Source organism: Taeniopygia guttata, chromosome 2 (genome assembly GCF_048771995.1).
Source record: "Taeniopygia guttata chromosome 2, bTaeGut7.mat, whole genome shotgun sequence".
NCBI lineage: Eukaryota > Metazoa > Chordata > Aves > Passeriformes > Estrildidae > Taeniopygia > Taeniopygia guttata.
In genome coordinates this window covers 41673453-41699242 of record NC_133026.1, presented here as the reverse complement: position 1 = coordinate 41699242, position 25790 = coordinate 41673453, and the positions used below count along the sequence as shown (strand labels likewise).

The 25790-nt window shown below is 37.8% G+C and overlaps 1 protein-coding gene across 1 annotated transcript; it reads left to right on the top strand.

Moving 5' to 3' along the window:
- Positions 1-60: 60 nt before the first annotated feature.
- Positions 61-25544, top strand: DYNC1LI1 (dynein cytoplasmic 1 light intermediate chain 1). The gene is made up of 13 exons (XM_030265014.4): positions 61-227; positions 502-575; positions 11156-11272; positions 12770-13000; positions 16194-16363; positions 17515-17608; positions 19207-19342; positions 19728-19839; positions 21253-21312; positions 21439-21483; positions 22017-22137; positions 22306-22464; positions 24596-25544. The coding sequence occupies exons 1-13, from the start codon at positions 61-63 to the stop codon at positions 24703-24705; spliced, it is 1596 nt and encodes a 531-aa protein (XP_030120874.2). The 3' UTR covers positions 24706-25544.
- The last annotated feature ends 246 nt before the right edge of the window (positions 25545-25790 follow it).

Below are 25790 nucleotides of genomic sequence, written 5' to 3'. Positions count from 1 at the left end.
CCCGCTCCGCGTCCCGGGGAGGCGGCGGGGCAGGGGAGGGAGGAGGAGGCAGCAGCGAAGATGGCGGCGGCGGTGGGGAGAGCTGGCTCCTTCGGCTCCTCTTCTTCTTCCGGGCTCGGCTCGGCTGCCAGCTTTTCCTCTGCTTCCTCCGCCGCCTCTACGGCCACGGCCAACAACAACAACGCGGAGCTGCGAGCGGGCGATGAGGACGATGGGCAGAACCTCTGGTGAGTGCCCGCCCCGCCCCGCGGACCCGGGCGCGCTGGCCGCCGCCCTCGGGCGCCTCGGTGCCCTGCCGGGGGCGAGGGGAAGGGGGCTGGATAATGTCCCCGTCCCCGCTGGGGCTCGGTGCCTCTCAGTCGCTGAGCGGGGGGGCACCTCCCCTTGGCAGTGGCAGCTCCTGCCCTGCCCCCCCCCCCCTCCATCCCCATGAGATGGCGAGGGTGGGGACCGGGAGGAAGCGGGAGACCCTTCCTAAGCGCTGTCGTCTTTCCGTGCCAGGTCCTGCATCCTCAGCGAGGTGTCCACGCGCTCCCGCTCTAAGCTGCCTTCGGGGAAGAACGTCCTCCTGCTGGGTGAGGAAAGCATCCCGATCCTGCTCCTATCCACCGCACACAGGCTGGCTCCTGAGCCCTCTCTTGGGCGCCTGGAGCTTCCCTCGTTCAGCGCCCCAAGGGGAGGGGTTGTGATGGGTGGCAAGGCGCTGTCTTAACCCTCTGCTTCCTCCCTTGCATGGTTTTGTTTCATTTTGGAGATTGTCCACAGATGCTTTAGATACGCCCCTCATCGTAGGTACCTCGCCATAATACCCTCGCTGTCCTTCCCCCGCCCTGGCTCCGTAGGCGGGGATGGCTGGATGGGAGCTGTTATTGTCTCTCCCCGGGAGCGTTGCTTCGGGGCCGTGCGGCTCCCGAGCCCTCCCTGGCCCGAGCCGGCGGGGCCGCTTGCCGGCGCTGCGGTGTGTCATGCGGACACAAAAAGCGCTTCCGTGGCCCGAGCGGCATCAATGACGGTGCTGCTGCGGGCCGGAGGGCGGGGAGGGCCCGGGGAGGGCCGGACGGGCTCTGCCCTGCCCACTCGCACCCGGCGTGGCGGCACCAGCGGCAGCGCTGCCGCCCCGGCATCTGCACCCAGGGCCTTAGGCCAGCCTGGCCCTCGGCGAGGTGAGAGGTACCGAAGGGGACTTTGATAGGATGGTAATGAGACACCCAGCTGCAATTCATGAAGGAAAATGATGCGTCAAAATTAAAAGCTTCACGGAGGAGAGAGAGAGAGAAATGAATGCTTTCAAGTTTATGTATAACTATTAGCATTATTATTAGTGTGGTGTGTTTTGTGTTATTTTGTTTTGGGTTTTTTTTCCCTGAAAGATTATTAAATTCTATTACCAGTAGACAACTTAATGAGTTCAGGTGTATAGATTTATAACTAGCTGCTTCTTCCACTCCTTTTGCCAACCTCCCTGTCCCCAGAAGGAACTGTGTTAATATTTGTAAACAGGGTTAAAATTCAGTAAAGATATTCTTGCAGACTCTGTGCATGCTCTGATTCTGCGTCGTCTTGAGGTTCTTCAAGTTAGGCTTTTCTTTTTTTTTCTCTCTCTGTAATCCTAAAGCAATCACTGTGATCCTTTTCTTCCTGTTTTGATAAGCTGAGTGGTTACTTAGAGGGAGACTGAGAAGGAGAAGACTGTGAAAGAATGATAGCATAGTCTTCTGAGGCTCCTACAAGACTTACTACCCTTTAATTTGTTGCTTTGTGTGTTATGTAATTAAGGAGGATATTGAGATTGGAAGTTGCAGTAATATTAAACAAAGGAAGTATTTCATAACAATTGACAGCTTTTTATGTGACACTTTGAACGTAAATTGGATGATTGTCCTTGCTGAAGTTGGAAGATTCTTCTTCAAGCTGTGATCCTTGTCGAGAAGATTATTACAAGCTGTTGTATATAAATTTTCCTTCTTACCATTTATGTAGAGCTGATAGAATGGCTTAATGTAATACCTTTTCTCCTTTAATTGACTGTTGCTTTTTTTTTTTTTTTTTGGAAAATATACAGATTTACAGAAGAAATTCTAATTCTTGCTTAGAAATTTTGTTTTCTGGAAGGCCTTGATCCAGGAGGAGGTTAAAAACCCCCAAATTTTGCATATATTTAGGAAAAAGAATATCAGCTCTGAGGACTGGCCAGAGAGGACCATGGCCATGTTTTTCATGAGAATACCTAATCTTTGTTGTTCACTTGCAAGTCATGATGCTGCTCCTGAAGCACACCCATCACAGGAAAAGGAGAGGCCGTATGTATTCTGTATTAGACAGATTCAGTATGTAAGTTCTGTCTGTTTGGATTCTTGAACTGTGTTTACAGTTTCTATGTTATCAAACATTTCCTCTATGTTCAAGCTTTGTTCCTTTAGATAGTTTTGTACTAACTTTTGTTACTAATACAGAGCAATTCTTGGCATGATTATTTTCAGATTCTTTATACTTTCAGTACTTTTAAGGAAAAGGTTTAAAGCTGACCTGCATCTTGATGGTTTTCAGTCAGTTTGTGGTAGGCAAATATTTACTGTATAAACAGTCATATTGGTCAAAACTTGCGAGATGAAATATGATTTATAGTAACAAATGAGTTCTTATTTTCAATACAAACTGCATTTAAAAAAATTGTTTAAACCTCTAACATCTCATGGCCCCACCCTGAAAAATCAACTGGAAAAACCCACCATGTAGTGTTCTTTTGTTTGCTAGGACAGGTTTTCTAATTTGCCTACAGCGTTTCTATTTTTCAAACAGTGCATCTAGTTGTATGCCTAGTTGTTCTGGGAACCTGTCTGTGTCTGGCATGCTAATTCTGCTATTTCAATATTTATTTTTAGCTGTGTTAACATCTCATTTTTAAGAACCTGGAAAGCAGTTGGAGTTATCTAACTAAAAGAGACTGGAATGCCAAATGTTAATCTCTAGATATGGCACATAGTTTTGTGAAGTGAGGGTTAACAATGTTGGTAATCATTTGTTCAAAATCAGCTCAAAATTAGTTGACTTACAGTTTTACTTCTCTGAAGATGTTTCACTTGCAGACATTTTTTCAATAACTATTTTTCTTTAAAGTTTAAACTCTGACTGGCACCACATGTGGCACGAAAGCTTCTTATCTTTCTGTGCTTGTGTGAACAAATAATAAAAGTGTAAACTTTTCTAAACTTTACTATAAGTCCCTTATGCTCTGATTTCTAGGTAGTTTTTTCAGAGTGGCCACAGCTACCTCATTTAGCAAACTATCCCAGCAGAAAACGTAAAATGTCCATGCTTTCTTAAGGAAATTGAGTGGTCTCATTGACATTTCTACCTATTTTTTGTAGATAGCTGAAGCAGTGTTTTTGTTGCTTTTGCTTAATTTTTCTATCATTTTTCTTCTACTCCTGGACTGTCTTTTGCTCACATGTGTAATAAAGGTTGATCACAGGAGATGGTTTTTGTGATGAGAAAACTGATGCTTATAGTTGGGAGCTCTCATGTTCATTCCCTTTCTGACATTATCAGCGAGTGGAGTAGTGGGGAGCAGCTGACAACTCGCCAATTGCAGATTGAATGGAATCCATAGTGCTGTAGAATGTGTGAAGGCTTGAATTCAGAGACCTGAACTAATAACTTATCCAATAAACTGCTGCATGCATTCAAGCAGTAATGTTCAAAGTCATTTCAGGATGTACCAGAACATAGGCTTCCAGCTGGCAAGTGAATTAAATAGTTGTTTTCTGTCTGGTTTTGTGTTTCATACATTGCTCTGTCTCTGAAGCACAGTATATCCTTTGCCTGAAATTTTAACAGTGTCAAGCCATCCAGTGACACTTGTATGCCTGACTCTCTGTATCTCTATTGCACAGTACTTCTACTGAATCACTAGTGGGCTTGGGTGTTTTTATGCATTTTACTTGACTTGATGATAAAAGCTTTGAGTCTAATGGGCAGTGAGAATTCAACTGCCTCATGTCCACATTTTCTCTTTACCCCAGACATCTCACTTCCCAGGGCTAGGCCTGTTTGTTTGAATCTTGGAGCTCTGCTCCTGTCTAGTGACTGTTAGGATGCTTAGTAAGAAGCACAATCCACAGCTAATTTACAGGTACACTTTTCTGTGTGCACATGTACCATTTTCTGTAATAATAGCCATTCCAAATATATCTTCAAGAGAAGATTTAGCTTGCTGCTTTCTTCTAGTGGACCTGTGGAATATGAAGAACTTTTAAAATAAGTTTTAATACAGCAATTTTTTGTGAGGCTATAAAATCGACTGACTTAAATTTGTACTCTACTATAAAAATTAGTTTTTCTTTTATTTTTTCCTTTTCAAAAAGCTGGCAACTTCATTGTCATCATTTAATAATTGAAACTGATAAAATACTGCTTGTTCATACTGTCCATATTATTAATCTCAAGTATTTTAAATTCCCTAGTACTGCAGAAGTTAACTCAGAGGGTCTATTTTTGTCCTCTAATTGCAACTAATTCACCTTCTGCAAGCAATGAAAGCCTTGCAAATGCAGTCAAATTGTGTTTAGGTCAGCAGAGTTATGCTTCTGAAGTGTCAATTGTTTTGATGGGGCATTGACCTAGATAAAATTCTAATTGCATGTTTTGTAGCTACATTTTTTTAGAATTAAGTAGTACTTCTTTGTTGTGTCTTTCCTGCTATAATACCCTTCCAAAAGTCCAGAATTACAAGGATGCTGTGTAGTAGAAGCCACTTAGAACAGCATGAAAGTTCTGAAATTCTTGAATTGCATTTATTATAATTTGTCTTCTTAGTGTCAGAGGTGCTGCTGGTTACTGGATGTATCTCAGAAATAGTTCCAAAGGTGAAGAACAGTGAAAGGAATTGTGCTTTTGTGTTCTCCAGGCAGGTTAATGGCAGGAGTACCAACAAAGGTGTCCCAATAGATAGTAACATGGTATTATTCTGTTTCGGTAGTGAACTTGGATAAAATACACTAGACAACTTCCTGCTATGTTAAAGGAGAAGGACTGAGTTAGGAATGGATACTGCTCATAGTCACTGGAGAATTCTCTGCAATATTTGCCTTTCTCTGACTGTGGGTCTCTCCAAGCACAGGTAAAACAATTACCTGTTTCCACATCACCTGCTTCCACATGTTTTCTTGTGATGCAGGACATGACAAAAGACTTGCTGGAAGAGTTGTCTGCAATCTGCTTTTTGTCATGTTGAAAGGCTGAAGTGCATGTAAGGTGCTCCTCAGAAAAGTTACTTAATTTTTCAGGGTCACCAAGTGAATAATTTGTGAGGGGAAAGACTTAATCTGGCAGAGTAAAATAAACTTGGAGAAGGAGACAATTTTTATTCAAGGAGCAAATGAAAATTTAGTGACAAGTTATTTGTAAACTTGTTATGGCCTACTTATTGTGAACTTCCATGTTGGTTTGAGAGATTGTATGCTCTCATCAGCATAATGAATTTTGTTCTTTAATTCTCTGAAAGCAGACTAAATTTGGCTTACTCTGATTATTTTGGTCTTGTTGTGCAAAAGACTTTCTTCAATTAGTATAGAATGTGTAAACAAGCCTCTTTCACTAATATGCAGCTGTAGAAAAGGCAGTTATTAGCTTGTGACAAGTATTTTATCTTGAAAATAGCTATAGTGCACATGTGCTTGGTTCTAGTAGGAAGAAGATCATTATATCTCTACACTACGGTGTTGGGATTCAGACATTCCACATGCTATGGAGCAGAGATTGCTCTGGGATTCTGGGAAAGCATCTTAGCTCCATTGAATAACTCATGTTTAGACTTGATGGCTTTGTTCTAGCATATTTAAGCAAGATAGATTTTTTCCTATAAATAAAAATATTCAGTATTTTATGCTGCAGATATTGAATGTTCTGACTTTTTCTACCCAAAAGCTGTTTTTGCATTGTAAAAAGTATAAAGCTGCTTCATGAAAGTATGCTTGGGGGTGTGGGGTGTGCAGAAGATGTTAATTGGGACCATTCTAGTTTTGTTTGGTGTTGTTTGAACATTATTTTTTTAGAGATGAGTTGTAGAATTCCCATATGAAGCTGAATTTTAATTGATGGGTTTAAAATGCAAACAAAAAACTTTTTTCAAGGAAAAGCTAGGATTATAGGCTACAAACAAGTAAGGCATCCAAGGTTTTTCAAAGAGCTGTTGAAAAAAAGTCACAGTCTTAGATGGAAGAGGGACAAGTTACCAGTACTGATGACACAAAAGTATTCGCTTCATGCTTCTTTGCTTTGATATGTTTTAAACACACTGGACACTTTACAATGGAGAAACAATTTAAACAGACAGTCAAAGTTCATGTCTGATAACACATTGATTGCTTCTCCTTGTACAGATTTGTGTGACAAGTAAGAAATGTCTTGTTATAGGACCAGTGAAATTCTATTTCTGTTTTCATTTACTAAACTGAAAGAATTGTGGAAATAGCATGAGTAGCAAATATTTTGAATTTGAAAATGTTAATTGAAAGTTTGAAGAAGTTCTGTAACGGAGGGCCTAGGTTCTCTCTAATGTAATAGTTTATGGCTGAACAGTTGGTATAGCAGGACATAGGTAAGTGCCTGTGTTCGCCTGTACTCATAGAAGGAGATTCATGCACCTCACTGCCCACCCTTTCTGTCTGGAGGGACCATTCTGCTAAATTCTGTATTGTGGCAGAACATTTAGTGATACTTGATTTTCTGCTCAGCAAGTGTGCTTTTTTGCCTGGAGTAGTGAGAAGGGAGGAGGCTGGGAAGGGTTTCTATTGTTATAGTTTCCTGTATGTTTGAAGGCAGCAGCAAGAAGGATGTTTTCAAAATCTGTTTTGTGAACAGAGTAGCACCTTGGACAGAGGAGCTTTTAGAACCCCCAAACTGGAGCTCATCAGAGGAATGAAGCAATAGCAGTGTGAGGATAAAAACGCGACAGCATTTGTTTAGTTGAGTATAAGACTTTCCATTTTGTTAACAAGACAGTGAAATACTGTGTGTAAGCAGATTGGTTTGGCTTTGTTTCAGCTGCTTCCTAGCCTGACTTCTGTGCAAAATTAAATCTGTTGTTTTTCTTTTACTTGTATTCAGCTTTGCATAGCACCGCTTGCTAGAAGCATCACTTCTGTTTCCGCACTGTTGTATTAATGTGTGAGTGCGGTTTGGTATAATGGAGAAGTTTTGTTCTTTAGGATTTACTGTGCAAAAGGAGGCCCTTTTATGTTATTTGCAAAAGAGGGATGCAAAAGCTACCTGATTTTTATTCTACCTTGAAATGCTATATCAGAAAAGCTATGTCAGAAATGTTTTGCTCTGTGACCTTATGTATGGAAGTCAGTTGTTAATTTAATTATCCCACAGTTAAAAATAAAGAAGAAGCTACAGAATTTTCAAAAGTTCTTAAATAAAGTGGAGGATGATGGTAATTATTCTTGAATATGCATAAGGGTCTGTTTTTCTCTATTGCTCCAGTAGCATTTGAAAAGAATTGTTTCATAACATTTATAGGCAGTGATGTTTGTGCCTAAGGAATATGAATTTTTTCTTTTGTCTGATACTTACTAGCTTTACTTCTTCATATACTTTAGAGAGACAAACAAAAGAAGGGTAAATATGTTAAATGTGTTACGTTTGTTATTTGAAAAGCCAAATATAAGTGTATATGTATTGTGATTGACATTCTTTCTGAACATATATACTGTTATATATGTCCTAGGTAGTAATTAATGTTAACTATATTAGTATGTTGTGCATTATCAATCAAACCTCCAACAGCTAATAGACTTTAATTTCCTCACATATATTACCCTCTCTTCTGAGAAGAAGATTCTGTACATAATAAAACCATTACAGTAAAATGTTTGAGTTTTCAGAAGTCTTAAAAGTTAGCTCTTAAAATTAATTTGATATTGAGATTTCTAAAAAGTACCTAGGAACCTAGGAGTTTTAGATAAACACTGGTTTAAGATTTTCTGGTTTGATATTCTTGCTGGAGAATAACTACAAAGCAAAAATCTGCTGCTGCTCTTTCCTAACTTAACTCAGTATATTCAATGTGTGTTGACTTTTCAAGTGGTTTTAATGAAGACTAGGTTGGGAAAAATAATAACAAGGGTACAAATACATTTACAGTTGTTATGATTTCAAAATGTATATGCAACCTACTATGCATAGAAAGTAGAAGTAGATGAAACCTCAAGTCTTAGCTTGTTGGGTTTCACTAATATGGGGTTGGACTAGCTGACCTTTGGCGGTCCCTTCCAACCCAAATTATTCTGTTATGATTCTGTGTTCTCTTGGTCCAGACAGTTATGTTTTCCTCACCTTAATGATCAATTGTTTGGGCAAAAAGGAGGAAGTCCTTCCTTGTGTCATAAATCATGGTCCTGTTTTTACTTCCGCACAGCTTTTTAAATAATACTCACCCTAATTTGGCTTAAATATGTCAAGAACTCTGGATCTCCTATGGGGTAGGGCACACTTGGCTAGGCTGCTGTTCTGTACTCTTGCAAGTGGGTCATCCTGTTTGTAAACTAGTTGGTTTATGTATTGCTAACTTCAGACTTCACTGATACATCATTCCCTCATCAAAGATGAGTGCTGTTCTCTTCATGCAGTAACTGGGCAGTAACTGGTACAGCACTGTTATGTGTGTTAGTGATCCACCTGCCTGATCTTGATGTTTTGAAATGGGTATTTGGTAAGGACAAGAGAATAGACAGGCTTCCTCATGGAACAGATTAAATTCAAGTAGTTCTTGGATGGAAGGCTGAAATAACTGCTGTGTGAGCATATGTGTCCGGAGGCACTAATTTTACATCAAATAAATTTGTCTTGTGCTGTACTGGTAAAATTTTGTTCAGTATAGATGAGAAAATAAAATTCCAGTTCATACCTTGCCATAAGGTATTAGTTTAATAGTGTTGAACTCCAATTTATTTTAGTCATTTGGAAATACGGGGTTGGAGAGGAAATTACGTAACACAGAGCCATGACAAGTAAGGGGCTTGTGGAAAGTGTATTTCAAATTTGCCTATATTGCTTAGCATGAGCACTTTGTAACAATAGTTGTCTAGATATTAGCATCTGTATAATAAGTATGGTTTAGTTAACTCTGTTTAGGTGCATCTTTTATCAGGTGCAGAACTTTTTACAACTGCAGATGTTTCTTAGACTTGTTGCAGCTACTTCAACAACTGGTAGATACACACAGGAGATAGTAAAGTTTCCCAAATTCAAGCAAGTTGAAATCTTTGTCACCTGTGTGAATCAAACTTCTAGTATAGAAGAACTTAGCTGGAAGTCAACTGTTCTGAGAAACTCAGAAAGCTCTTAAATGCAACCCCTCATTAAAAGGAATAAGAAATTTTAATTGAAGCTACCAATTCAGAAAGGTAAAATAGCATAACGAATCATACAGGCATTATTGGCAAGGTTAAAGCAGCTTCATAATTTGTCAGATCTGCAGCAAATAAAGTCTTCTCAACTATTTGTAGATGACAAGTTCAAGGAACTTGGATAAGTACAGAGGTGAGGACAGAGGAGGAATTTTAATTCATCTATGGTGATGAAGCTTGAACACTTCACTTTTTCATCAGAATTATTTAAAAGATATCCTACAAGTGGAAAAGCTTGATGTATGACTAGAAAGTAGCACTGCCTTCCAATGGTTATTTAAAACTAGCTGTAATTGTTTGCACAAGTACATCTTGATTTAATACAGGAGCTCACAAATGAACCCTTAAATTGTGGAAAAGTTAAAGGGATGCAACTTAATTTTTCATTTAACTTGTCTATACTTAACTAGACTTCAAACTTCAGTTCTGATCTTATTTCTCTCTCTCTTTCTCAAAATATATTTCATTTAAAATATGTTCATTCCATTGAGTAAAATCCCCACAGCACTTTAGACTTTTTTCCACTATTAGTGAAATATGAAAATAAAGCTATCCTCTAAATTAGTGTGGCAATCTTGGGGATGTTATGTTAAGCATATTCAAAATCAGTCCATCAAAGTATATAACTGTTTTTTACAGTGGGTGTAGCTATAGTGTTTTTAGTGTAGCTATAGTGACATCTATAAGATCATGGTCACTTCTCTTTAAAGGGAAAATGTCGTCATGTTTAGCAGTGAGAGTTACTGCCCCTGAACGTTTGTCTTTGTTACGTGATTAAAAGCATGTGTTTAATCTCTCCTCTATCTGAGAGACTTGGGAAAAAATGTTCTGTTTTGACACAAAATTAAGTGCTTCTTAGGGACCTGGGATTAACCTTAATTTTATAAGCTGTGAGTGAGTTTCAAGAATTTTGTAATGTCTGTTACCTACTCATCATTCTGAGAGAATGATGATTAGAGAAAAAAACAAACTGGCAAACCCCTGCTTTGTGTCCAAATTCAGCTTGATTACTCTTTTGAACTGGAAAAATGCACATGAAGTTTTCCAACTCTGAGACCTAGGACTACAAATGAAGTTTTTCAAGGGTCTCTGGCAGTAGTTGTGGTGTTTACATTGTGCATATGCTGTAAGGTTCACACTCCCTTTGGAGGGGAGAAAACAGGAGTGAATGGATCTGGACTGCAGGCTTGTCTCTGTGCTATCCAAATACACACACGCGTATTGCAAGGCAGTGAGCTTACTATTTGTCACTTCTTTTTAAGGTGTCTTGAGACCTGTAACAGAAAATATTCAAAGAAACCAATTCATAAAAGCTGAGGTAACAGATTTGCCTTTTTCAGTGTACTGCTTGAAATGATAGAGTTTTGAACTGGAAGAGGAGCTTACTGTGAATTAAACTCTACTTTAGAAAAAACTTAGTTACTACTTAGGTTGTAGTTGAAAGACTGAAATTGTTTGAGATGTTTAACTATTCCTCAGCATATCCTTTTAAAGATGGGTATAAGAGCCTATTTCAGTAGCATTGTCAGTGGCATAATTGCATTGACCAACAAGTAGAAATAATATTTGAAGCTGAAACATGCACTTAGAACAGATGGATAATTTGGGCAAAACTTACTGTGTTTCAAAACCCCAATGAACTCAGTCACCCTGTTGGGATATGGTTTTCTTCTTGCCCCAGGTGGTTTTTAATATGTAAGTTTGATTAAAGACTGAGTGGTATTTTACTTCTGTCTCTCCAGGTGAAGATGGAGCAGGTAAAACTAGCTTAATAGGAAAAATTCAAGGAATAGAGGAGTACAAAAAAGGAAGAGGAATGGAGTATTTGTATTTAAATGTGCATGATGAAGACCGAGATGGTGAGTCTGTATTTGTAACAATATCTTAAACCAGTTTGAAAGCAATGGTTCAGTAGTGTGATATTTGAAATGACAGTGGGATGTTTTTCTGCCTTTATAGTATGCAGGAATCCAGCTCATGCCAGAAGTGATTTGTATCATAAGGAATTTTGTCTGTGTAATTTCTTCGGTAGATACCAGGAATGACCACTTAAGTGGCAGAGGAGGAGAGGAACCTGTCAAAAGAAAAAGCTAAAAAGAAAAGACCAGGGAAGCAGACTTAGCTGCAACATTCTAAATAGATGTGTGTTCCTCAGCCCTAGAGGAAGAGGAGGTGCTCAGGCTTCTATCTTCCATTTCAATTGCTGTGGCAAGTAGTTATCCTGAACCTACAGAGAAACCTTTGTCTTGCTGGTACACAGTCTGCAAGACTACTGTCATTGACTGATGGGTAGGAAATTGTGCACAATGCTAAAGGAGATTTAAAAAAAAAGACAAGAAAACCCAAAAACTTGGGTGAAGGTATGGTTAGAAAGGAAAAAGTATATTTAAGATCCTGTTTAATACCCCAGTACCTGGAGTTATAGGATGTGAATAAGGATATACTGGAAACTTTGGAAAAAAATGGGAGCTCTTGTGTATACTATAAAAAAATCCCAAGCATGTTGAAGGAGAACTAGAAGAAGTTGGCCCATTTTTTTTTCTGGAATCACCTGCTTCACTGACATTCATGCCTGCATATTGGTTTCAAAGATAGCTTGGAACCAGATTTAAGAAGGTTGGGAGTTTGCTTTAAATGTCTTCCTCAGAACTTCTTTAACAGGTAATAAATATTTACCTGAAAGGAAATGTAATTACATGAAGTCAACTAATTTTGAATCAACATCTCTTCTTTTACTGCACAAGTGTTTGTGAATTTGTAGTATTGTGGTATTTTTGGGGGGAAAAACAGTGAGATGGTCTATTTGTATGGTGATTGTCCTTTTGCAAATTGGAAGAGTAAATCTATTAAGTTAAACTCAATTATTAAAAACTTACAGTTCTTCAAATTTTTTTGAGTGGCTGAAGTACATTCTATACTCTTAAGAGTTAGCCAAGCATATCAGATGGAGTTTTGAAGGGGAGATGGCAATCCTTGAGAGCTGAGCGGGCCAACAGCTGCAAAAAAAAATGACTGAGTTCACCCAGTTTTTCTCTTCAAAGTTGTATCTTGAAGAAAACATTTTTCTACTCAAAAATGGTGAACAACTGTTTTGAAAATGTTGAATGCTTTCTCTGGATTCTCCCTTTCAGACAATGTATTTCAGTTATCAGCCATTACACATCCAAGTTTGAAAGGCAAGGAGCTTGTCTCCTCACAAGCTGCAGATTGCTGTGTCATTATGTGTGTTCAATGGACTGATAAAACATCATCTGCTTTCTTCCTTGTATTTTACATGTCCAAAGAACATTCAGTAGCCATTATGGAGTGGTGTGTTTCAAGTAAATCTCATTAAATGTTTTTCCTTTTTTTTGTAGACCAAACAAGATGTAATGTATGGATTTTGGATGGTGACCTGTATCACAAAGGTCTTCTTAAATTTGCAATGGAGGCAAGCTCTCTAAAGGACACTCTAGTTATGTTGGTAGTAGACATGTCTAGACCTTGGACTGCACTGGATTCTTTACAAAAATGGGCAAGTGTTGTAAGAGAACATATTGACAAGTTAAAAATTCCTCCTGAAGAAATGAAAGAAATGGAGCAAAAGTGTGAGTATTCTGCAAATACCTGGGAACCCATTTAAATATGCTTAATGCTTTCTGCACCATTTAATCTCTCCATTGCAGTCTTTTTCATTCTTTGGAATTATTTAAAATTAGAACTTACCAAGCAAGTCTAGCTTCAGATAAGTCTCAAGTAGCTATGTCAACAGTACTAGTACTTCTTTCTAACAGAATAACAATGCAGGGGGGGAAAAAAATTCAGGATGAACATAGCTGAAATTACAATCTCGCTTTTTATGTATTTTTCTAGGTAAGATTCACCAAGCAAAAAAAAAAAAAAAATTCTAAGCATTCAGATTTTCATTTATTTGTTTAAAGACAGATCACTGCATCAGCTTCTTAACTGTTCCTGTAGTTAGCTAGTTAGAGAATCTGGGACGTGTTCTGTGCCTACCAAAAGTGTAAATTTTGAGAGGATTCATGGCAGCATGGCCATGTCTGGGCCCTTTCCACTTGAATAGTTTTATTGTAATTATTATTGATGTTAACAGAGCTATGTGTTTGTTGCTCTGTCAGTGTCTTGTCTTTTTAGTTTTAAACATGCAGGACACAAAGATCTTGTGGGGTTTCTTAAACTGCCTCACTGAACTCAGATTATAGCTCCATATGACTTTTAAGCAGCCCTTTGCATTTCTCTTCAGGTAGTAGAATTTGAGTGTTACCCATTCATCTCTCAGTGAATTACTACAAGGAAGAGATTTGAGAAAGATGTGTGTTGAGATCAAGTAGCATGATTTAACTTTCTTTTTAAGTCTGAAGTTGCACTCTAACTGGTACATTCTTAAGCAATGAGTGCTTATGTTAATTTAGAAATGCAGGTTGTAGCTGTGCTGTGAGGAAGTGGAATGTAAAGTGACAGTTGTAGATACTATGGAATGATGTATGAGGAATATTAGTTGTTTTGTTTGTCCCTTTAAGAGGCAGATTCTTCTAAGGGAAGTATCATCCTTGAGAATTGTATCTTCCACAAGAGGTTGTTCAGGTGGGAGGAGCTGAGCTGTCTTGGATGTGTTTTTTGGTTTGGTTTTGGATGTTAGTGCATGTGCATTAAACATCCCCTCAAACACTTTCAGGATAGGATTTTGCTGGATGAAAGTATGGATACAGTATCTGTGATGTCAAAAGTGTATGGCTGATAGTTTTGCTTCTTTACAGACTGAGTGAACAGAGTAGAGAAACTCTACAATATTCAGAAAATGTAAGCAATTAATTAAATTAGTCAAGAAAAATTTCTAGTCTGTTTAGTTTTGCCTGTTTTGGTTTTCTGTCATGTGGTCTAGTTCTTACAGATATAAGTCATCTGAACGTTGGGTATAACAGAGACCCTGGACACAATCTAGACGTGGCTGGAAGCTGGTTTTTGTTTTGATCCTGTTGTGAAGTGACTTCATGCATTGCTAGGCGGGCAGGATCTTGACACTGCCAGGAGGAGGGAGGGAATTATACTTGCCTGACTTTTGGCTACGGGATCCCACTAGATTCTTATGTCAGGCACAGTGCTCCTGAGAGCTGATTTAAGTTGCTACCAGGACTGAAATCTACTAAGGGTTTGTGTGTGTAGTTTTCTGGAGGCATGCTGCTGTGTTTGTCTTCATTTCTAGCAGCTTAACTCCACTCAAAGACAGACCCTGCGAGAACTAGAACTGATACAGAAAGGCATTTGTGGATAAATAGCAGCAGTGTGTTAAGGGTTGAAATAGCTCTTCCTCTTCGCTGAATTAATCTGTGTTTAATGAAATTGTGTTTCTAAGGAAGACCTGAGATAGTATTCCACAGTTTTGGAGCTGTGATATACTAATCCTCCTTTTTACTGCTTTCCCTACTTACATAAAGTTTGGTGTGATCACACATTGGGAATTTTAGGAATCCACTGGAGGATTTATACAATTATCCCAGGACAGGATACTATGCAGGAAAGACACTGTAGAGTGACTGGCATATTGTGGTGAGAACTCTGGGTTTCAGATATATCCAGTTAATCTCAGAAGCTCTTTGGAAGAGGCTTGAATTAGCAGCATTCCCTAAATTAGAGCCTGGGTTGACAGTTTGAGATGATAACCCGTGCATTTGCTTTTTGTTAATGTGAACTCCAAGATCTGCAGAAAAAATTGAATAATCTTCACCTAATATAATTTTTCCTCTAGGGCATTGAAATAAATTTTACTCTGTTAATTGCACAGATGCTTTTTTAGGTATGAACTCAGAGGGCCTCAGTCAGCTTAGTGACAGTAGCATTGGATTAACACAGAAATGAGGATGTTCTGTTGTAGTTCACTGCCCCTGTGCATGATGCAGCTGAGCTGCCTTGCTGCTTGACTTCTTGTGCAGAATCAGGATGTGCTACTCGTGGAATAGTAGGCAGTGCTTTGGTTTGGTGTGGTAGAGCCTTGTTTCTGCTGTGTGGAACAGGACATGTGATGTGAAATATACAGACATTTTATGCCTCACATTGCATCCCTGACTGTAGGAATAGTAAGTGACTGTGTAATTAGAGGCTTGGGCGTGTGCAGCGGAACATGCAACAAGAATTAGGACAAAGGAAAGTTAAGAGTGTAACTTAAACCTGCTTGCTACATTTTAAAGTAATATCTGATAATTTTAAAGCATACCAAATGTTTAATATGCTATTAAGTACTTATAAACTAGTTAAGACTAGTGTTTATGTATTCTATTATTTATGTTTATACTACTGTTGAATCACTGTACAGAGTGAAGTGTAGACAAAGGATCTGTAGGTGAAACCTGGTATACAGTAGCAGCTAACCACTTTGTGTGAGGCTTAATTCTGTTTATTTTGACAAACTGTTCTATTAACTTTGACAAGAAGAATGGAAGGAAAGTTATGTCCTTTAGGAAACAGATCAAACAGTAATCCATAGTAGCAATTGCCTAGTGGTTTCACAATGATAAAAAAAAATACGATTTCATGTTGTCCTTATGGGCAGTTTTATCTGATCATGTTCTTCTGGCTGCTGATCCAGCAGATCTCAGACTTGCTAGTTCTCCCTTGTGCTGCACAGAGCCAACAGCTAGCCAGGACTAGGTGCATGCTCCGTTTTTTCAACACCAAGATGCAGAAGTACTATACAATCAAAAGTTCTAGAGATCAATGGCAGTGGAAATCATTGATGAAATAATAAAGCAGCTGATGTTTTAATGTAACTTTTTTTACTTTCAGTGGTAAGAGACTTCCAGGAGTATATAGAACCAGGCGAGGATTTTCCAGCTTCTCCACAGAGAAGAAATACTTCATTACAGGAAGACAAAGATGACAGTGTGATTTTACCCCTGGGTGCAGATACACTAACATGTAACTTAGGCATTCCAGTAGTAGTAGTTTGTACAAAGGTTTGTTTCACGTTTTAGGTTTTTGCATATTTTATTGAAGTAACTCTGTCAATTGCTGATTGGGGTGGGAAGCACATGGTTGTTAAGTTATTCTGAATACCTCCCTTAAGAACTCCTTAAAAGTGTTTAATATTGAAGGTTGGTTATCTTCTGAAACCCATTATTTAATGTAATTTTGGAATTAGCTTTTCCTTTAGTTCTACCAGTTTTCAAGGAATTGAGAAATACCTCAGACCTGGTTTTGCTTACAGAAAGCTAGTCAATAAGCAACTAGAATTCCCCTTGATTTCCACAGTCCTCCATATTCTGAAAATAGTGGGTTTTCTTAATGTTTCTGATATTTTTCTGAAGATAAACTTCGAGAGTTGTAGTTAGTGAGGCGCTGCATTTTACCTTTTCTTAGTTCTTAGGGTGCTTATGTGATCAAACAGATCTGGTTTCTGTTAGATATGTAACCGTATTAAAGAAAACAATGGTGTGGTTCTCCTGTGGCTATTTTTTATCTGCTTTTGTTGGTTTTTTTCCCCCAGTTCCTCAGTTCTCATTGGCATTAAGCATACTGCTTCTGCAGCCTCTGCTGGCCCCCAGCGAAGGCATAAACATTTTGATGCATATGCTCTTCCTTCTCTGGAAGGCTAACCCTCTCATTTGAGCAGCATTTTTTTTTGCCACCTGCTAGTTTCCTTGTATTCTTTATTCCACCCCCACACCTTTTTTCTTTTCCTGCTTCCATATTTCTTGCTTTTGCCTCCCTTTGCAAAGAGCTAGTTAGTAACTGGATTCAAAACGCTGTCTTTTAATGCCGCAGTGTGTAAAAAACATTGGGTAAAAAATGGTGATATCATTTAGTGGTAAGTTTTCTACTGAGATTTTGAGTGGGGAGTGCATTGGAGTGGGGAGGGGGAGTGAATGAAAAGTTCCGGTCACTTGAACTCTCAAGTTATGCTGACTCCATATACATCCAGTTATATATTATAAAAACCAAAAAGGTTCAGTTGTGCTTCTAAACTATCTTAGTAGATTTTTGTTTTCCTCTGCACTACCCCACCCCACTCCATCTCCTTTTCCCCTTGTGAACTGGATGTGTAGCAGCACTGCAATTTTAGCAGATGACTAAAAGCAGTATATTAATTTTGTGTTTATTTTGACAGTGTGATGCCATAAGTGTTCTGGAAAAAGAGCATGACTACAGAGATGAACACTTTGACTTCATTCAGTCACATATCAGACGGTTTTGCTTACAATGTATCCTTTAACACATCACAGAGATTATATAATTACTTGAGTCAATGTTTATATTAATTATTACAAGCTTAAAAGAATATTTGTGTCTGTAATAAAGTAGGATGCAACTCTCTTACTGTAGCTTACAGTCTGCTTCAACTACCTGTTTGGGCAGCACTGAATTAAATTTTTGTGTTTTCTTGTATCTTATTTTTACAGAGCTACTAGAGTTTCTAGTATGTCCCCTTACCATGAATTTCCTTATTGCCTCCATTTCCATATTTAGGAAATCAGTTATTGGAACAGTACATTTTAGCTGACAAACTCCCTAAACTAACAAGATAATTCATTTAAGTATGATCTTGCTCCAAATGCACATGAGGCATGTTATTAATTTTGTCCCAAATATGCAGTCTCCTCCATGTTCAGTAATTCCACAGGATGAGGTTAGGAGGGAAGGAAAGAAATGTGAATCGCTATAGGCAAGGTCCACTGACTTTCAATGCACAGAAGCTGTTGCATTATTTTTAAACTTCATCTTTTTAGAAGAAGTGTGTAAAATACTGTCTAGTGTTGTTTAGTCAGATACCCATGCTGAGATCTAGATTTTAGATGCCAGTAACATGTCTACATTGTGTCATCATTTGTGCTGTGGTGAAGGGAAGTTTAAATGCTATTGGAGGGATAGCAGGTGACAAATGGAAAAATTAGTTCAAGAGGCAGAGACTTCAGTTGAAATGGCACTTCGTTCAAAAGGCTTCCAAGACCTGATTTTTCAAAATGAATTATGTAGTAACTCTTGTGTGTGGCGGAAGAATATAAAATAGTAGGGATTAGCCTCCATTGCATATGCCATGTACAACTTGAAATTCCATTCTAAATTTCACAGAATAGGCATCACAGCCCATTATATAAATTTCTTCTAGGATTTGAATTGCAGGCATGTAGAAATAAATTAGGGAGTTTTGTATTTTTATAATCCCAAAGTAAAAATTTCTCTTTTATTAATCCTGTGCATATAATGTGTTAATTTGATACTGAACCATGCTAGAATACTAAGCACACTCTTGGTCTCTTAGTAACTGATACATAGTAAACTCATTTGCCTTCATTTCCTTTGAAAGCAGATCACTGTATAATGTAAGAATTTGTTCCCCTAATTAAAAAAAAAAACACAGATGGGAAAGTGGAAGATCTTTGGCATTTTTGAAGCTGCTAGTGTTAGTGCTGCAGTGATTGCAGGGTGGGATAATGAGAACATATAAGGATATGTCATGAGAATTTTTGTTCACTAAAAGCAGGAGACTGCTTTAAAGGCATTGTAATGAAACCGTTGGTAATGGGGGGCTTTATTTTAAGCGAGAGGAGCCTTTATTTTACTTGAAAATGAATAGCTGAGTTGACCTAAAACAAATGCAGAAAAAAAGAAAGATTTATTTAAATTACTTAATAGCTTATTTCAGAATGAAATGTTGGAAGTTACTTGACCTGTTTTGCTTTGGTTTTGTATTCCCTTTCAAAATTCTACAAAGTAGCTGACCCTTTTTTGATAGTTTAAAGGTTACTTCAGTTTCTTTTACTAGCCACTAAACCGAGTTTTCTTTAACGTGTTTATTCAGATGGGGCAGCACTTATTTACACTTCAGTAAAAGAAAACAAAAACATTGATTTAGTGTATAAATATATAGTCCAGAAGTTGTACGGATTTCCTTTCAATGTTCCAGCTGTTGTTGTGGAAAAAGATGCAGTATTTATGTAAGTTATCTCCACTATCATGTGTGTGTGACTACAAAATGTATCTGTGCAATACTGTAAAGCAGCATTTAGAGCCTTTTTTTGGTTAATGCTTTTTAAAGTTCTATGTAACATTCTCATGAGTTAGAACTTGGCGAGGGCCAGTGGATGAAGATTACAAACACTCACTGCACCAAAGGGAAATGTTAAGCCTGGAGATTTTCCTCTTCTCTGTTCTGTTTAACCGGTCTCTATGTACTTGTTTTTACTGATCAATAACCAGCTTGCATGGGAGAATGGCCACTGTGACAGCTTTGCTGGGTCACAGTTGTGTGGAGTTCTGGAGTGCATGCAAGAATAGCCTGAAATAGCAATAGAATTTTAAGCCAAATAATCCTTTTTCTAGTCCTGCAGGCTGGGATAATGACAAGAAGATAGGAATATTGCATGAGAACTTCCAGACACTAAAAGCAGATGACAATTTTGAAGACATCATAACAAAACCACCAGTCAGAAAGGTACACTGAGATGACTTTGCATTTAACTGCTTTGCTATTTATTTGCCTGCAGTTTTTTTATCTTTCGTTGAGACTATGCTTCCAGCTTATCAGAAGTGTGATGTACCGTGGAGGGGTGGTGTTCTTATTTTGTTCTTAAAGTTGTTCTTTACTTAACAAAAAAGATTATTATGTGTTTTTGTTCTGTATATCTCTTCTTCAGCTTACACCTTTTTTTCTTCCACTGTTATATTGTTCAAGACTATAAATACACTTGTTTTGCTTTCAAGGCATATTTGGTATTGAAAAGCCTAAACATGATTTTCCAGTTTCTCAGGTTGAGTTGTTTTTTTTAAAGAACATTTCATTTTGCTCTGAGTTGTTTATAACTTCACAATACTTTCTATTTCCTTTGGAGTATTTAAAATAAGAAAGCTTGAGACAGTGTAAAATCAAAAATAAACATGTGCCAACAGCTTCTACATATATTCAGTGTATTTTCCATTGTATTATCTAACAAAAGGCCTTGACAGAACGACCTGTAAACATATGTGAGGTTGTTGAACAAAATGCCTGCAGCAGTGGACTCTCATGCACTCAGAGGTTATTGAAGGCAAATATTTCTATGGCTTTTTTTAAGCAAAGCTAGTATTTTGTGACTGAACTTATTTTCAAGTGGGAATTATTTTAATGGAGAAAACTTATACTATGTCCTTTCTGAAATCTTTAGGGAAAATACCGAAACATTTTAAATAGGTGTCCAAGGAAAATATAGCTGACAATATTTCCTTTTGCATGGTTATAAACTTCAGGCCTGGATAATAAACTTTGATACTGATATTTGTCATGCTTGCTTGAGCAAAATTTTTGATGAGCTTACTTGGGAGGAGGGTGCTTGTGATTTGATGCATAGAACTGGGATCTGAGATGTCTGTGTCTAGTTCCTACCCCAGTGTGATGCCACACAGGTGAAGAGTCATTTATAAAGTAGAAGAGTCACCTATAAAGTAATACTGAGGTGAGGCCTCCATAAATTACCAGAGGCACGGGCATGATGCAGAGTGTGTGCATCCTTGAATATCTCTTACTGACCCTGAGACCCTTGAATATGCCTTGTAATCATTTACTTAATTCCTTTTTAACAATTAAATGAACTTTTTAGTGGGTCTTTCTGCAAATGTATCTACAACTTTATGTTTGACAGGCCAAAGGAGTTAGCGATAATTCTATTTCACTTCTAATAAGTTGGCTTAAATGGAATCATGAGGCAGCAATCTTAAATATGAAAAACATGATATGCAGCAATCATAGTATTTTAGACATGCACTTCATTATTGAATGTTTTGGTCACATTCACCAGCAGATAAAAAAGAAAATTCCTCACCTCCCCTCTTTTTCTTTCGTCAAATTCATGGTCATGTTTTTGTATTGCAGTTTGTTCATGAAAAAGAAATTGTAGCAGAGGATGACCAAGTGTTTCTTATGAAGCAGCAGGTAATTTTCTGTCTATAAAATAAGCAATGAGAGTTTGATTTAACAAGATTCCCAATACAAATTTGGGGTTATGTTCTTAGTCACTGTAATATCTAACACTTCATGTGTATATTTGGTTTTTTGCAGTCACAGTTGGCTAAACAACCACCTACTGCTGCAGGAAGGCCAGTGGTTAGTAACAAAAATTTTAATTTTAATAATCATCACATGAAAATCATTAGCTTTTTTATATTTAGAGTGTTGCTTTTATCTGCACTGTCAAATATTGTTTGATCTAACTGTTTTCAACTACATAGTATTTAAAGACTTAGAGTGCTCTAAAATCATAACCCTCCACAGTGAGTCATGACAGCTTGTATTGACAACGAGGGCTAAAGGTCCTGGCTTTCATTTTTGTATATTAGAATGCATTTCTGGCCAGAGGTACATGGATTTTGAGGTTTCTCGTGGGGATGAAACGAAAATCTTCTCTTGAGCTTTAGTTACACCAAAGTTAATCGTTTTAACAATGTTCTGTGAGCATGAAAGTACTCATACACAATCAGCAAAATCTAATCCTATGTCATTTTAGTTGCATGAGATACTACGTTTAAAATACAAAAGCTTAGGAGGTGTGAGAAATAACAAAATGCTTCATTTAATCTATTCTTACACTTCAGGTTTGTTGTTCTGTTGTTTTTTTGGTTTTGTTTATTTTTTAATAGGATGCCTCACCAAGAGTTCCTGGTGGATCTCCTAGGACACCAAATAGATCTGTAACATCAAATGTTGCCAGTGTTACACCCATCCCCACTGGGTCAAAAAAGATTGATCCCAATATGAAAGGTACCTTTTCTTGTGAGGGCACAAATGCAGCTGGAGAAGCAAAATAATTGCTTTGCCTGCTTGCTTTAATGGACTTATTTAGATTTATTAACACACTAAATCAGTATTTACTTAGAAAATCTGTGTTGGTTTTGTGTTGTGGTTTTTCTTTCCTTCTTCCCCTTGTAGCTGGAGCTACATCTGAAGGAGTCCTGGCTAACTTCTTTAATAGTCTCCTGAGCAAGAAAACTGGTTCTCCTGGTGGCCCTGGTGGTGTTGGTGGCAGTCCAGGAGGAGGTGGCACTGGAAGTGCTGGTAGCAACTTACCACCATCAGCAAAAAAGTCAGGTATGATTAATGACATTAAAGATCGACTCAATCTGAATTGAGTGATGGATTGTTCCTGTTAGTATAGTTTATCAAAAGTATGAATACTACTATATTTAACTGAATGTTTTATATATATATGTTTTATATTCTATATGGCTTTTTGCTTTTGTTTTCACAGCACTTTAGTATTGCCTTTTTGTGGCTTTCAGAGGAGCAAAGAAAAAACCTTCATGTAGTTGTTTAAGCATGAATCATGTCTGCATAAGTTCCTAGTTTTTTCCCTTTGTTTCCACCATTCCAATGAAATGGCTTATGCCATAAGCCTCTTCTAGTCTTATTTAAACAGGTTAGGACTGTGTTTCAAGCTGATTCTTCTTGACAATACTGTCGGTATTAAAATAGCTTTAAATTTTATTTCACTAATGTTCAAGCTCTGATGTGATAAGCACTTTGAGTTTGGTGACAGCCTGTAAAAATACTTACGTGTTTTCTTTTGACAGCTGTTTATATATGAGGTGATTAATAATTATTATTAATCTAGGAATGTTTAATAGTGACTGTGCTAAAGCTAGATGCAGGGTTATACTGGCATTTCTTACTATTCCAATTTAAAATGTTTCTATATTACTTAAGATCATGTGTACACAGACACCTTTCATCCCTGCTCTCCCAGAGGTTAATAATGCTGCACTTAGGGGAGAATGCTGGTCTTTCATTGGTACTTCACACTTCCCATTAACATTTTGTGTAGATTAACCCTGAATTTTTTTCACCTCTGCACACTTCCCTTCTCTAAGTGCAAAACTCAGTGGGCTAAGCAAAGTTTCAGTGCTTCCTAATGTGCTGTAGGCAAAGTCAGCAGTGCCAGTTTGTACAACATATGGAGATTGTTCAAACAAATGCAGCTGTTGCAGTATGAGACACAGAGAGCACCCACTTAAAAATCCTGTGGGGAGTGGCTGGCTGCAGGTTTGGATGATGCCAAGCAAACAGAGGCAGCACTCCAGAAGAGTGCTCTGTTTGGGGCTGTGGCAGAAACTTCAAGGACAGAATTTAATTATTAAGGAGCAAGACAGTTCTCAGATATTTCCTACTATGCAACAAATGAAGGGTTAGGATTATAGCCAGTTTAACATCAAAAGGGACTATGTTTTCAAGGAATTACCATAAATGCTAACAAATTTTGCTTAGATGTGGCCTCTTCACCTTCCTCAGTGTTTGCTGTCTTGTATTTAGTGGTATCTGTGGCACTCACTCTTCAAATCTGAAAAATGTCTGTTAAGATAGTTTAGAATTTGAGAATTACTTTTTCCACAGCAGCTTTGGGAAATTCCTTTGCTTATTAGTTGGAATGTTAGCTGCTTTGATTCTAAGTACTATCTTTTGTTAAATGATTTGAAGAGCAGCAAAGTACATCTGGCCAACATTACCCTTATGGATAGTTCCTGTTAATTTGCATCTTCAGAAAGGATGCTGGGACACTACTACAACAGCACATGCGTCAGAACATTCTTTGAGAACAGATGCTCTTGTCATAGTGTTGGAATCCTAATCCTGCACTGCCTTTTCGCATGTTGTCTCCTCCATTCTTTCTATATGACGTAGTGGGATAGAAACCTCGACTGAGGAGTAGGAATTAAAAGGGTGGCGGGAAATGGTGTGTTTTGAGCTTGAATTAGGTTGGAGTGTGGCTGCACAAATGTTTGTGCCATTTCAAGTTAGGGAGGAGATATCTGGGTGAGGAGAGAAAGGGATTTGCCATCTGCAAGTCTGTGTGCACCCATGAGCAGTGGTGTCAAGTTTATGCTGACCAAGGACACAAAACTGACTTTGCTGGGCTTGGTGAAACCCCTGATTTTTGCATTCAGCATTGTTTCAAATACAAATTATACAGAAAATTGTGTAGAAGTAGTCATAACTGCTAGTCTTAATAGTCTTCTGTATTTAATACTTTAACTTTTCAGAAATATGAACGGATATGACTTCCTTGCTACTGCTTCTTTTCTGTTTCTTTTGGATTTTGGCCTTATGCCTTAAATTGTGCACCCAAAGCAGGCAGTAACACTTACTAGGATTTGTCTGATTTGTGAATTGAAGATACCATAGGCTTTTCATAAAGATGACTGAATGATACACATTTATTTTGTAGGTCAGAAGCCAGTTTTAACAGATGTTCAGGCAGAACTGGACAGAATTTCACGAAAACCTGAAATGGTCTCTCCATCATCTACATCTCCCACAGAAGGTGAAGCATCTTGAAGACACCAAATAAAACAAATTGTTCAGTTTTCTGGGATAACTCAAACTTGCCTCTGCCTCTTCCTTCAGTGACTGGAACTAAAGAACTGAAATATCTTTCAGAACACAAACCATCGATGTCTATCTTTCTTTTATATGTGTTGCCCAACTTTACAAAAGGAAGCTATACAGATGAAGAATGGTTATCACATTATGTAGAAGCACTGCTCACAGTGCAAAAACAGTAAATTAATTTTTTTTTTCTGGGTTTTGTTGGAAAGTCAGTGTAATTCTTTTAAATTGCAAGTATGTCCACTTAAGTGATAGGGGTTGCTTAGAGCAGGAAAACTGATACACACCACAGGCACTTAATTTATATTGATTTCCCAATCTGTTAGGTAAGTTTAATACTATCTTAAATAGATTAACCTCTACATGAGAGAACTACTGCTAGTTTTTGAAAGAGAAAAATTATTCCACAAATCTGTAATAGCAACAAACTCCAGTTATACTTAAAAACTTAATTGGGAATATGGTTAAAAAAATCTGTTTAATCTCCACTGAAATTTACACTGCATTCAAAAACCCATGGAAAAATTCATTCCAGGTATAAGACTAAATTAGTGGCCAGGTTTTTTTTTTGTTTGTTTATTTCTCTTTGATTAATTGCGGACACTGAATAAAAGATGTATAAAGAAAAAGCAGAGGTTAAATGTACAGAATATCAGTATCCAGATTTGTCTATATATATATGGCTCAGCCTTAATGTCCCCCACTATGTTTCCCACACTACTTATGGTTTAAAATTGGTCATCAAAACTGTAATCAGTTAATAAAGTATTCTCTGCATTCAAATTTAAGTAACTTTCATTGAAGCCATGGTGTTCTTCTTCATTTACAGTTATATCTAAGGATGTGGTATAAAACATCTTAAAACATACTTTTATATTTTTACCTCTCAGCGAATAACATCAGTGGCAGATATTTAAACTTCCTTAAAACATTGTTTCTGGAAAGAAGGGGATAAATCTGCAGTATTTGTTCCTAGGAGTGAAACTAGCTTATCTGGCTTGGGTGGTTTGTGCTGCAATGTTTTCAGAGCACAC